A 13,744-nucleotide genomic window follows, 5' to 3' on the forward strand; every position below is an offset into this window, starting at 1 on the left:
GAACAGACAGCATTATGACAGTGTACCATAAGACTGCATCACCTAGTGACCTCATAGTCATCTTAATATGCCTTAAGTAAAGCCTGCTGCACAGTGTTCACCCAAGGTTGCAATCATGGGGGTGATGCCTTTCTCAGAGTTTCATATGACCAAGCATCTCTCTGTTTTTGTTGGGCAAGGGGGGAACCAAACTCATGTCTGGGAAATACATCTCGAGATGCAGTGGTAGGGAAGACCCTGCATTATATGTAGAAAATGTAGAACAGGAACTGAGAATCCAAAGCCATCTACCTTCACTCACAAGCGATCCTGCCATTCACAAACCAGATGTTTTAATTAAAACGCCGCTAAAAGAAACAAATCAATTACCAGCTCCAGTACACGATGATTTATTCTATCTCACACACGGAAGATTGCTTATGAGTACCATGTAACTGCTTCAGGTGATCAGTTAACAGAAGCTGCTAATGAGTAGCACCATTATCAAGGCAGACAAGACACCCTGGGACTCCAGACGTTATTGTAATGCCGCGCTTCATTCTGAAAAATAGTTCCTCCTTCTCACAGCATGCTAAAGGTAACCCATCGGAGGAGACCCAGACCACACAGCCACCTGCCTTCCTGCAGACTGGAAAAGCGGAGTCTTCCAAGACAGGAATGATTCAGTTGTGAGGGAATGTTCCCAGAGCCTGTGCTCTGAATTCTATTCTGATAACAAGAGTAGCAGTGTGTAGGTTTCCTGAACCTTTCATGCAGAGACGATGCATACTGCAACAATCAGCACAAAATCTTTGTGTGTGGGAGACAATGCGAGCCTGCATTCCTGTCGCTCTCTGTGAGGCACCATACCAGCTTGCTCTGGGTCTCCAAGGCCCTTCCCAGGGCTGTCAGTGTCCTTCTCACTTCACCCTAGGCTGTCCTCTCTCCCCTTAGAAGGTCAGTCTTCTGTTGATAATGACTCATCAGCTCGATGCTCCCCTGGATACTTACACGGTTTGTCTTTAAAGTGGGAATCTCCTGGCAGCTAAGACTGCAAGGCCATGAGTTCTATAAAACTAATCCTGAATGCTTGTAGCCCCACAGCGCTGAGGAAGAAGCTGTCTTGGCTTGGTCCATGGGCCATGTTGGGGTGAGATTTCATTGATGTGAATACAATATTGTCGTAGAAGCCTGCACAGCTCCTCCATGGGCATCTAGGTTGAGAAATACAGATGTGGACTTTCCTTTTTCCCTGCTGTTCATTCATGTACTTCCCCTGTGCAGACACTTTTGCAGAACAGGCATGATAGCTTCCCTGGGGACACAGGTGCCGCCGACTGTAGTCCATTTAGTACCTGCTCTTATATTGAGTTCAGGTAATGATCTGTCATTAGCCTTGAATATTCAGACTCAAAGTACCTAAAGCTTCTTCTGATGTAGCTAGCAGCTCACAGCTCAATCACCTGGGCATCTCTAGAAAGGGACAGGAATGTGGAAGATTCACAGTTAGCGAGATTGTGTTCTTACTGTTTGCTTTGTGTGTTGGCAGCACAGTGAGCACTTGCTGAGTTGTTCACCAGCAGATGTCAGCACCAGGGAGCATCTCCTCGATTGACACAGAGAGATGCCTGCAGCCAGTGCTGAAGCCAGGAACCAGCCACAAAGCTGTTTCTACTTGTAAAACCCAAGGTTCACCTATTTCAATACAGTAGTGTTGGGGACTCATTCTTCAAGGTCAACCAGAATATGTTGGGAAAGCATCACTGTCTATATAAGAAGAATATGTCCAGATCTGGATGTATGCTAAGAGGAAGAAAGTAAGGAGGCTTATGGGAATGTAGTGGAAATGAGGCCTTCAGCTATAAACCACAAGTTGTTAGCTTCTGTACCAGCTCAGACAGGAGGGAAGGTGCTAGCCATGATTTTAAAAAAAAGAAAAAGAAAGAAAGAAAGGTAAACAAGAAAAAATGAAGTCACCAAACTAGGCCCTAATACAAACACCTGGATCTGGAGGTTGGGGCACAAAGCTCTTGGCTTCAAAACATCTTCATAGAGATCACCAACATCTCCATGAAGGAGACAGGATTCATACCAATATTACAGTTTCCCATAAGCATCATCTGATCCCATAAGCATCACAGTAGAATGTCTTGCTTATGCTTGCATTGACTGTTCCCTAATTGCAAATGCTATTCATTGGGTCTGTTCAGCAACAATCTTGTGCTTGTGTTGTCTGACGTCTCCTGTATAAGAGAAACCATAGCAGGAAGACTGCAGAACAGAGCATGCATGGCACAAGGCAAGTAAAGGACCATAAAACAGATGCCATACCTTCACCTAGCCTGTGTCTGGGGGCTAGGGACACAAGTGACCCTCAAGCTTACAGAGCTCAGTGGCATAATGGACGATGATGATAAGCAAGCTAGAAATGAGAATGGCATGGTGACAGATGAAAGAGAGTAACAGGAGTGTGCCACTTAGTCTCTTGTCAATTTGACATAAACAGGGCTCATCTAGGGGTAGGGAACCTCAGATACAAAAATACATCCATCCTGTAGGCAAGTCTGTGGTGGCATTTTCTTGATGTGGAAGGGCCCAGCCCCCTTTTGGTTAGGACCACCTCTCTGGTTGTTGGATAAGGCTAGAGAGCAAGCCAGCTAGCAGCCTTCCTCTGTGGCCTCTGCTTCAGGTCCCACCTCCAGGCTCCCGCTTCAAGTTACTGCCCCAACTTCCCTTCGTGGAAGGACTGGAAGCTGTAAGATGAAACAAACTCTTTTCTCCCCAAGCTACTTTGGGTCATGATTGTCATCACAGCAATAGAAACCAAACTAAGATGGGGGTGATCTGAAATAAGTACAGTATATGCACCCCTGAAAATGTCAGGAAGAAACCCATTGTTCTGTAAAACTAATATACATTAATAGAAACTTCAAAAAAGTAGATCTGATGAAAGAGGTGGAGTCAGGTGAAGAAGAAAACCTAAGAGAAGGTTTCCAATGCTGTCAAATGCTAGTGCATCTCTCTAAAAAGAAGAATGGTCCAAAAGAATATGGAGTTTGTGGGTGCTGGTCTAGACAGGCAGAGACTGAGCACATGGTTCACTACTTCTGTTGAGTTTAACCAGCCCCAAATTTTAAAGCCGTTGTGGAAAGAACTCTTGGTGTCTGGGCATGCTCAGCAGTGAAGATATGAACAACTCAAGTACGACAGCCTCCTTGCTACAGCCTCCCTGAGCTAGGGAAGTGCCTCCTAGACAAAGTCATCCTCTCACAGGAGTCAGAACTGTGGATGACAACAGACTCCTGGGGTCCAGACACAACCTGCAATAAAAGGAAAGCCGGGCAGAGGCAGGGACAACATAAGCTGTCTGGTTGAGTATTGGAATTAGACTGCCCAGCCGTGGGTAGGAAGAGAGAGATCAAAAAATTTTGGACACCATACAGTTAGAGTGACTGTTAAGCCAAAATATTTTATCATATTCACCAGAAATCACATGTAGGCCAAAAGGAGAAGGATAAATAAATAGATAAATAAAGCCAATATGTGCTTCTATGTCTGGTGAGCCAAGCAAAGCCTGAGATTTGGAAAGTAGGAATGGGTCTTGGATTTTGTCAGAAATGTTTCACTGATGAGGAAGTGGTCCACTAACCGTGTTGGGTAAAGTCTTTTTCAGACGGCCCACTCTAAAGCCAATTTCTTGTTTAGTGGATGCCGAATGGATTTCCTTCCCATCAAGGTCAGGCACGGGGCATGTGTCACCCTTCACTTAACACTGGCAGTTTAAGATGCATCAGAGAAGAGGGAGCAAGCAGTGCCATAAAAGCCGGGAAAGAAGAAGTGTGCTTTGGCAGATGAGAGGGTGTCATGAAAATCCAAAGGGACCAAAGAGAAATGGAGCCAAATGATGCAAGAATCCATGAGGGCGGCCATTCAAAGACCAGGTCGGAGAAGTAACGGGAAAGACATTAAACACCCAAGATGTTCAAAATACCTAGGATTACACTTACCAAGAAAAATGAGTACCTTTGCAATAAAACCCAAGTGCTTTCATGAAACACATGGAAATAGACATGTTGTGTGTCTTTGTAATAAAACCACAGTATATATTCACAGGGTATGCAGCCGTGAAGAACAAAGAAAGTTGATGATGTGTGGAACGTGGGTAGAGCTGGAGGGCATCGTGTTAAGTGAAGTGAGCTAGACACAGAAAACTGTTATATGTTATTGAACACAGGTGGATGTTAAGAAAAAAGTTAACTTGAACATGGATTACTGATTATGAGAGGAGGGATAAAGCCACGAGGTGTTTGAATTGTGTCTGGTTGTAACGTGAACTGAGACACGTGCTAAACCCAGTAATATGTGTAATTAACACATTTATTACTCAAAAATAAAATAGAATTCCTCCTCCCATGGATTTCTGGTTAATGTCACAATGAAGTTAATCAACATCAATCTAATGTATCAAAATAATATATCTCCCAATGAAATACCAAAACACTTATTTTTATGGCAAACTTCTGAAGTTGACTGGAAAGTCTTGCCTAAGGCTGCAGAACTAAGCTAGCAAGTGTTTCCTTGAGGGGGAAACACAGTGTGGGTAAGCCAAGGTTGGGAGGAACCAGCCTTCCAGATGGCAAAGCCTACCTGGAACCCCACCACCACCAGTCATAGTGTGGTATCTGCCCATTGCTGACCACAGGTGGCCAAGTCCAGAAACATCCAAGCCATCGAGGAAACTGAGAGCAAATCAGGCAGAAAAGAGAGTGAGGCTAGTACCACCATTTGTCCTCTGGTTTGTATTCTTTTAAGATTGATTTATTTATTTTGGGGAGGGTGTGAACATGTGTATGTACACATGCACATGCGTGTATGCCTTTGGAAGTCAGAAAAGAGTATCAGATCACCTTAGAGCTTGAGTTACAGGTGATTGTGAACCACCAGACATGGGCACTAGGAACTGAACCCAGGTCCTCTGGCAGGGCAGAGAGCCCTTAAATGCTGGACCATCTCTCCAGCACCATGCATTTGTTTCTGAGACAGGGACTCACTGTCTAGTTCAGGCTGGTCTCTAACTGGCAATCCTGCCAGTACTGGAATTACAGGCATGATCTACTACACTAGACATATTAACCAATGTTTTTAATGAGGATGATCTTCATGCAACAGATCAAATTGTATCTGTAGCTCATATCACAAACCAGAATGAATGTCAGTGAATCAAGTCAGGATTTAAAAAAAAACTTAAAATACCACAAAAATATATCTGTTAAGGTAATATATAAAATTAAAACTGGTTGTATGTAAATGTTTAAAACTCAATAAAATGTCTTTGTGAAAGGGTCAAGGACAGGGTTCAATCGGCCATGACCCACTGAGATGGTGACCTCACAGCAGAAACATCTCAACAGTATCTCTGTGTTTATGTTTAAGTAGTCCTTGGCCTTTGCTCCTGTTTTACACTTTCAAAAATAAAATTCAGGGTTTTAACTACAACATTAAACTAACCAAGTCCCTGAGACTTAAGAATTAGTATCAGATTGGTAGCATTAACCCCACAGAGAAAATTATTGTTTAAATTGAGCACATCACTCTGGCTGCATATACATGAAAAGCAAAACTCTACAAGCAAAAGGTGCTGCAGAGACGCCATCCTGCTTGCTGGGCAGGCTGTGCCAGAACACCGCTGTGATTCACATAGTGTGTGGTTATTGGATTCAAGCAAAAGGGGGAAATCCTGCCATGGGAAAGAACCAGGGTCTCCACTTCAGAGGAGGTCACCAAGAAACGCAGATGGGGAAGCTTCAGGGACCTCAGAGAATTGGCTTTGCTGTTTACATACATACACTGAAAGAACCTAGGAAAAAAGACATGCTGGTGGCCATGAATGTGGCACATGCTGTGCAAATCTGCATTTCTGAAAGTTATCCCCATTAAAACAGAAAAAAAAAATCTGAGGAAAAGGGTGAAGGGTGACTCTGGATGAGCACAGTACAAAGAGAACCTGAGATACTGTGTGTGTGTGTGTGTGTGTGTCTGTATGTCTCTGTGTGTGTGTCTGTGTGTGTCTGTATGTCTGTGTATATGTCTATGTCTGTCTGTGTGTCTTTCTGTGTGCGCACGCATGCGTGCATGTGTCTGTGTATATATCTATGTCTGTGTGTCTGTGTGTCAGTGTGTCTGTGTATATACGTGTGTCTGTGTGTGTGTCTGTGTATATATCTGTGTCTGTATGTGTCTGTGTATATGTCTGTGCATTCTTTGTGTGTATTTTTGCGTGTCTGTGCATTTGCATGTGTAGGTGTGTCTGTATGTCTGTGTGTATATGTCTGTGTGTTTGCATGTGTATGTATATATTTATGTATGTATGTATATGTGTGTGTGCATATGTGCATGTGTCTGTGTGTTTGTAAGTATGTATATGTGTTTAGTCTGAAAGGTGCTCCAGGACAACAGGGTGTTGTCACAGGGCCCACTTCATCATCAAGAATACCTTATACTGACTCAACTTGAGACACTTTGAGGAACAAAGAATTTTGAGAGCTATAGATTAAAAGGCATTGAAGTCTAGAATAACAACAATCAATCAAAAACTAAGAAGAAAAAATAGAGAAGCACCCCCCCCAAAAAAGAAATGAATGACCACTGTTAGATGCAGAAGAGGTATCAGGATTGGACACACAATATTTTTGTAACCACCAATGGCAACGGCTGACTGAGGGATAGATTAGAAATAGATGTGAAATCTTTGACAAAGAACATCAGGATCTCTAATGTGCAGAGAACAAGCGCTGGCTTCCCTAGCCAAGCTATCATAAGAAGCATCACCAACAGAAAGACTGGTAGGAGTTAGGTATGCACCTCCTGACACAGAACGATGCCAAGGCAACACAAGCAGGGTTGCCTCTCTCCTTGGTGTTCTTGAGCCCCTCCCCCAATAAAAGAATGAAGGAAAAAAATGGAACTGTACAATTATCAACTTGGGTAATGTCTTAGGGTTTCACTGCTGTGAAGAGACCTATGAACAAGGCATCTTTTATAAAGGACAGCATTTAATTGGGGCTGGCTTACAGGTTCAGAGATTCAGTCCATTATCATCATGGTGGGAAGCACCGTAGTGTCAAGGCAGGCATGCCACTGAAAGAGCTGAGAGTTCTACATATTGTTCCAAAGGTAGCTAGAAGACTGGCTTCTAAGTGGTTAGGAGGAGGGTCTCATTGCCCACCCCCACAATGACACACTTTCTCTAACAAGGTCATACATAATAGTGTCATTCCCTGGGCCAAGCATATTCAAACTACCACAAGTAGTTTAAAATGAACAATTCAGGGAGTAGGAGAAGACGTGCAGGGAACATACATATTTTGTTTGCAGCTTTTCAGTTTTTCTATAGATTTCAAGATTTTTTTTCTCAAACAGAAAGTGGACAAGAGAGGAGATACAGCATGATTCCAGATCTAGAGAGGCCATCCCAGACAGTTGGATCTTGCTATAGCATGCAGATAAACCAGAGGAGGGCAAGTTCAAACAAGACCTTGAGATTCTGCCCCTCAGTGTCTGCTCCCAGTATGCGGGCTTTCTCACTCTCAGACTCTCACAAAGCAGAATGAGAACCAGACAGTGAACTACACTGAAGTCTACTGACAGAGTGGTGTTTGGAATTTTGTTTTTATTAATTGGACTGCATTGGCTAACTGATTGGCCACTGTCAAAAGGAAAGTTATGAAAGAACTGGACTCTTCCTCTCTTAAAGCCCAGTCTTCTCAACTCTAATTGTGCAAAAAGACCACAGTTTCACTTTTAGTGTGGCCAAAAGATCATCCCAGAGAACGTCCCATAGTCCTAAAGGAATGTTGTCCAAGCAAGCTCTCTAGCTAGTGCCAGCATTCCTATCATGGCAATCAGAAAAGCCACAGCTGCCACCAGGGCAATGCCAGCTTTCCTTTCTGTTAGGGAGGATGCTGAGGACAAGCCTGGGAACAGAGGAGGATGCTGGGAATAAAGCCTAGTACAGACCAGAAAATGAGACTGGGCTGTGTGGAGGTCCTGGCTCCTGTGCTCAGTGGTTTCCTAGGACCTCAAGTTGCCTGGGCTCACCAACTTTATCTACTGTTAGTCTGGGAGACTTGACATTGTCCCTCTGCTTCGGTAGCTCCTTCTCCTTCCTCCACTGCCCTTGGCTGTTGCTTTTGAGGATTCATTGTTGAACAGCTCTTGCCTCCTCTAGCTCCCATGCCTCAAAGAATCCAGAACCTTCCCACTTTTGTGTTCTTTCTGCAGCCTCCTGGCTGTGATTCAGAGGTTGTTATAGAAGAGTCTGAGCACTGAAGGGGCATCCAGAAGGGATCTTATCTACACAGGCCCTTCTACTAACCCCATGAGGACAATTGTGACCAACCCACTGCCCTGCTCCCTCCCCAAGTCCTTGGTGTTCTACAGGAAGTTTCAGGACATGGTTCAGAATCATTCACTTATTCAAAGTTCCTCGAACCCCAAGAAGCTGAATCCTCTTCTCTCTTCAACAGCTTCCTTCCCCATACCATAAGGAGAAACATCTGCTCTCATACAGCTGCTACAGTGGCCAAATGCCCACTGGAGTCCTTCTTCCAAGGGCCACTGTGCTTGTCGGGGTTCCTCCATGCTTTCTACCTATATCCTCACACATCTACTTTCCACTGAGTATGCAGCCCTTGGCACCTCTGTGTGCACACACAGGGTCAGACAGGCCTTTCCTGCCTCAGATGACTCTCAGATGACTGACACCTGTGACCTCTGTAGTTGGAGGGAGCTTGTCTTCCCTCTCTTGCCACCCAGTCCCTGTCTCATGGCCTCGTGTCCATTCATTTCATTTTGTTTCACTTCATTTCATTTCATTCATTACAGACAAAAGCTCACACTCTATACCATGCACTGGGATACCTGCTAGGGCCACAGAGATGAAAAGAAAGACCTGCCTTCAAGGAGGTTATATTTTAAAGTGGGAAATGAACAACAACAACAACAAGAATCCACAGAATTTAATGACATGTGATGCAACTGTAGAAAAGAGCTATAGAGAAAAATAAAGCCAGGGCTTTGGGAGATGGCTCAGTCAGAAAAGTTCTTACAGCAAGTGTGCAGAGCATAGATCCCTAGCAACCATGCAAAAGCCAGGCATGTTCCAGTAACTCAGCCCTGGGAAAGGAGCAACACGGGGCCCCGTGCACCTTGCTGCCAGACAGCCTAACCAAACCGGCAAGCTCCAGGTTCAGTAAGAGACCTCAACTCAAAAAATACAGGGGAGAATGATTAAGTAAGACACTCAACATAAGATTCTGTTATCCACATATTTGCACATACATACATGTGTACAAGACTGGGATGGCACAGCACAGCCGTGTGCACACACGGAAAGGAGAAAGAAGGGCAGAGTGAGTTGCCCTTGATTAAATAAAGCAGTCTATCTAAAATCAAATGGTAGCACTGAGGCAGGGCTATAAAGGAAATGAGGTGTGAGGCTTACAAACGTCTGAGCTGTGTTAGAAAATGGTGAGTGCAAAGGTCCCAGGGAAGTAAAGCTAAGCTGCCAGGTGCTAGCAGGAGAATTTAATCTGGAACAGACCCTGGTCATGGAGAAGGTGAGGACTTTGTTTTAAGTGTAAAACATGCATGTTCTGAACAGGGTGTTGGGGAGGAGTCTAACCCTAGGTATGCAAAGACAAATCTGACGCTTTTGGCTACTGTGCCCTGAGACCACTGCTCTCATGACCCTACCACCACCCAAAGAAAGGAAGAGTAGTAGGCAGGACCTGTGGGGTGCATTTCAGTAACCCAACAGCTGAGGTGGGGTGGTGAGTAGGGGGGTACCCCACTGACCAATCTGCAACAATCTTACCTGGGTCTTTTCTTCTTCAGCAAGATGGTGTCTAAACAGAAAGCAGAGAATTAGCAAGGAAAGCCTGTGACTCCTTTGCCCAGCTAGAAGATGCGAGGGTTCAAAGCCAGCAGGGTGGAAGAGCTCTATGGTGTGTCACCCATTGGGAAATGGTTCAAGGTACATCTTAGTGCTGTTGGAACCTCTCTAAGACCAGTGATTGAGCCCCTTGGCTAGCACACAAGTGTGACTTAGTGTCCCCTATATGACTCATAATCCCTTTGCTTACAGCCTGAGTCTCCCAAGGGGGCTGAAGTCCTCAGAAGAATGGAGGCTGGGGACAGTGGGATAGGAAGATAGCTTCTTCCACTCTTACTTGGTCAAAGACAGACAGGTGCTTGTGACCAGTGATGTCCATTTCCAGAAGCTTCCTCAAGGCCCACGCTATCCTTCCCTATGTATCTTTATGGGTCATAGTCATGTTTTCTAAGAGAGGCTTCTTCCTCCTTGTACTCAGAACTTCCCCACAAAAAAATTTCACCATCATCATCTTCATTACCTCTGAGGCTACTTTGTGGGTGTCTTCCAGAGAAAGAGGTGCAAGTCCATGTCACATTTTACTGTATGACTCACAGAGAAACGGCTCAGGTCTTTCAGGGAGGCCATCCCGATGCAGCACAGGCTGTGAACTGCTATGTTGCTGTTCACTGTGGAACACGAGCTGAGCCGCATTTGTGTCATTTGTGTCATCTGCAATCACTCTGCCCTGCTCTGGGTATGACCTGCCTATCAACCAGCCGATCTCGGGACCCTAAGGTCCCCCGGGATCGGTGCGATCTCATCATATCCATGGGACAAGAAAACAGAGGTCTCGTTTTAAAACTGACTTCAGATCTTCCCATCTTTCTCCAGAAAGCTTAATTCTCAAGAATACCAAAAGTGTTTGAATGCAGAAGTGCACAGTGACAGAGATATAGGCAGGGAGACACAGAGGAAGATAGCTGCAGAGATCCCCCCCCCCCATTGGTTCTCTGTGGAAGTTCCTAGGCTGCGGGCTTGTGGGTTTGCTCTGTCTTTGCCACAGTGTCCCTCAACATCTCCCATTAGGTGGCCTCACAGGATATCATTTGCTATAGCACAGGTCTAGAATGTTCTCCAACGGTCCATATGTTAAAGGCTTATTCCCTAGATCATTGTGCTCTTGGAAAGTGGGGCAATCTTTAAAAGGTGGGACCCACTGTGAAATCTTAGGCCTTGGGGCATGTCCTTGTGGGGATTGTAGAGCCCCAGTTTCTTATCTCTGAGAAGAACCAGTTTCCTCCTCCACACTCATAGCTTATTATATCAACCCCAAACCAGGAAGATTAATAGAGCATGGATCAAAATTTCAACACTGTGAGCCCCAATCCCTTTCCTCTCTTTAAATTGATTGCCTCTTGAGTTTTGTCACAGGAACACAAAAGGACAACTGACAGAGACAATCCTTTCTTCTGAAGAGCAGTGCAGGTTCTGATTGTCATGGCTCCCTTACCCTGGGGCGTATTCTTCAGGTCTGCAGAGTCATTATCAGACAAGTGTCTCCGGATCATGCAGATCTTCAGGGCAAGGAACCCTGCAGATATGGCTACTCCCAATGCCATACCAATGATGGCATATTTGAAATCTGAAGTACAGGGAAGAATTGAACTCAGGATTCAGCTGTCAGCCTTGAAGAGTTCTAGATGAAGTTCAGGGTCATGTTCCCGGACTTTAAATCCCGCATGACAACCTGCGGTGCTAGCCCCAATTTACATTCTCCACTCCCAGCCCCTCACCGTCCACAGAGCCCCACCCTGATCTCTCCAGCTATCAGAATGAGGGACATTCAAGTTTCCCAGGACTGGCTCTGGTGTAGGCAGCTTATTCCTCTAGCTTCCTGCTCTCCTACCTTAAGTCATTCATTGACTCATCTATCGAGGATTTGAAACTGTGGTGAACCTAAAAGCTAATGGGGAAGGACCTGCCCTATCTTCAAGGAGCTTTGGGTCTGCTGAGAAGGGCAGGTAAAGAGCTCACGGTAATGTCACATGACAAGTGGTCTGGACTGGTGTGGGAGTCCTGGGGCCCAGAGCATTCTCAGTGGAGGTAATGTGTGGATTACTCCTTGCTAGTAAAGCAGGCTTCAATATGAGATGGAGCAGACACTATGGGAAAGGGGCAGATGAATATAGACGAGTGTGGGTCTGCCTTTAGCCTCACTGTGGGGAGTCAGAACTTTGATGACTTGTCTCTGGAAGGCAAAATCCAGGGGTGCTAGTCTGTGTTTCTTCCTCACTGCTAGGATGCTGGTCTCATAGACTGTTAACATGCCACTCAGGGGAGGTGAAATACAGTCTAAAATGGGGTCCCAGCCTGTGTTTTTCCGAGTGAAAGATGTTAGTGGCTGGGATGGAGGCTGTGGTTCTCAAACTCCTGGGCACCCAGATGCTTCTGGGCCCTCAGGCCAGCAACGAGCTCATGATTGCATGTGTGTGTGTGGGGGGGGGGGTGCAAGTGCAGAGAGGCCTTTTGCAGGAGACTTAGGCCCAGCTCTGTATGATGAAGGCCTCCCCCCATGGCAGTCCTTGATGAAGGAGACAGTCTTTGTCCAAATTGCTTTATTCATGGCAGATTAGAATGCATGCCACTCAGGGTGGACCAGAGATTAAATACCTTTTGCAGGAAGGGATGCCTAGGAAGAGATGCTTATTGGCTAAACACTCAGGGACCCTAGATATTTTATTAGCATGGAGAACTATAGGCTTTATGCTGTGTGACTAGTTCCTATGGTCCTCTTAGTTGAGTGTCATAGTCATGTTCCCCAGGATTGGAATCTTGACTGGAGCTAGCCCAAACTCCTGTCGTTCTCAATTAAGAATTTTATTGGGATTCTGAACAACCTTACCAGTTCTTCTGTCTGGTGGCATGGTCTACTGCCTCACAAATGAGGACCAGGGAGAATGGTAGAACTTGATATCAAAGGCCCATAAATACAGGGTAAGGCACTGGGGAGAGCTAGGGCTGTTGATTAGAGACAGACAGCACACAGAGCTGGCCTTGTATCCCTAGAATAAAACTATTTGACCACTCAGTGGGACTGTAGGCAAGCTGTGTGCTGGGTAACAAGAACACACACAGCATATACTGGGATTCTTTGCAAGATATGACTCCAGCTCTGTATACAGAACAAGCAAGGAGACCACCTACCAATCTCAGTCTCAGTAGATTTGCCCATTGCCAGCACTTGAGCTCCTCCAATGCCTGCAAAGAAAGAATCCCAAGCCTTGTTAGAAACCACAGCCAGGGCAGGGGGCTTCTCTGAGGTAAGAGAATTTGCTGCACAAGCGTAAGAACCCAAGTTCAATCCCCAGCACCTGCATTTTACAAGGGGAGAGAGGCATGGTCACACCCATGCCTGTTACTACAGTGCTGTAGCAGGACAGAGATAGAGACAGGCTAGTGCGGTTTACTGGCCATCAGCACAGGTCCAGATTCAGTGAGAAACCCTGTCTCAAGGGAACAGATAGCGTGATAGAGCAGCACACCCAATGTCCTCTTCTGCTCTTCAAGTAAATATCCACAGGCATGTGCACAGACACAAACACACACACACATGCACAGTCTCAGGGCCTTGCTAAGGTACTACATCTTTCCTTAAAGCCCAGCCAGTGTACAAAATCTTGGTGGGCTCAGCACCTTATTCCTGAGCAGTTTCTAAGACCCTGTACTGATCCTAGTCTGTATCCAGTTCATTCTTACCAACCTATGTAATCTACCCAGACATCTGCCATTGGGCCATTCCCTTGGTCTAGCCCCTTCTACTTCCCTCTCTGCCCTTTTCTAGTCTTGGCTCTATGTCATTTCTTCCCTGGCTCTCGACACATAGGTGAGCTG

General features: G+C 45.5%; 1 protein-coding gene across 1 annotated transcript; it reads right to left on the bottom strand.

Moving 5' to 3' along the window:
• Positions 1–373: 373 nt before the first annotated feature.
• Positions 374–13,168, bottom strand: Tmem273 (transmembrane protein 273; the record flags this gene model as incomplete). The annotated part of the gene is made up of 4 exons (XM_028789144.1): positions 374–1,452; positions 9,854–9,884; positions 11,364–11,495; positions 13,058–13,168. Coding segments are annotated over 4 exons (299 nt in total), but the record flags the coding sequence as incomplete, so codon positions are not given.
• Positions 13,169–13,744: the final 576 nt, after the last annotated feature.

This window comes from Grammomys surdaster, unplaced genomic scaffold (assembly GCF_004785775.1).
Source record: "Grammomys surdaster isolate TR1022 unplaced genomic scaffold, NIH_TR_1.0 125789, whole genome shotgun sequence".
In the NCBI taxonomy this organism is placed as follows: Eukaryota; Metazoa; Chordata; class Mammalia; order Rodentia; family Muridae; genus Grammomys; species Grammomys surdaster.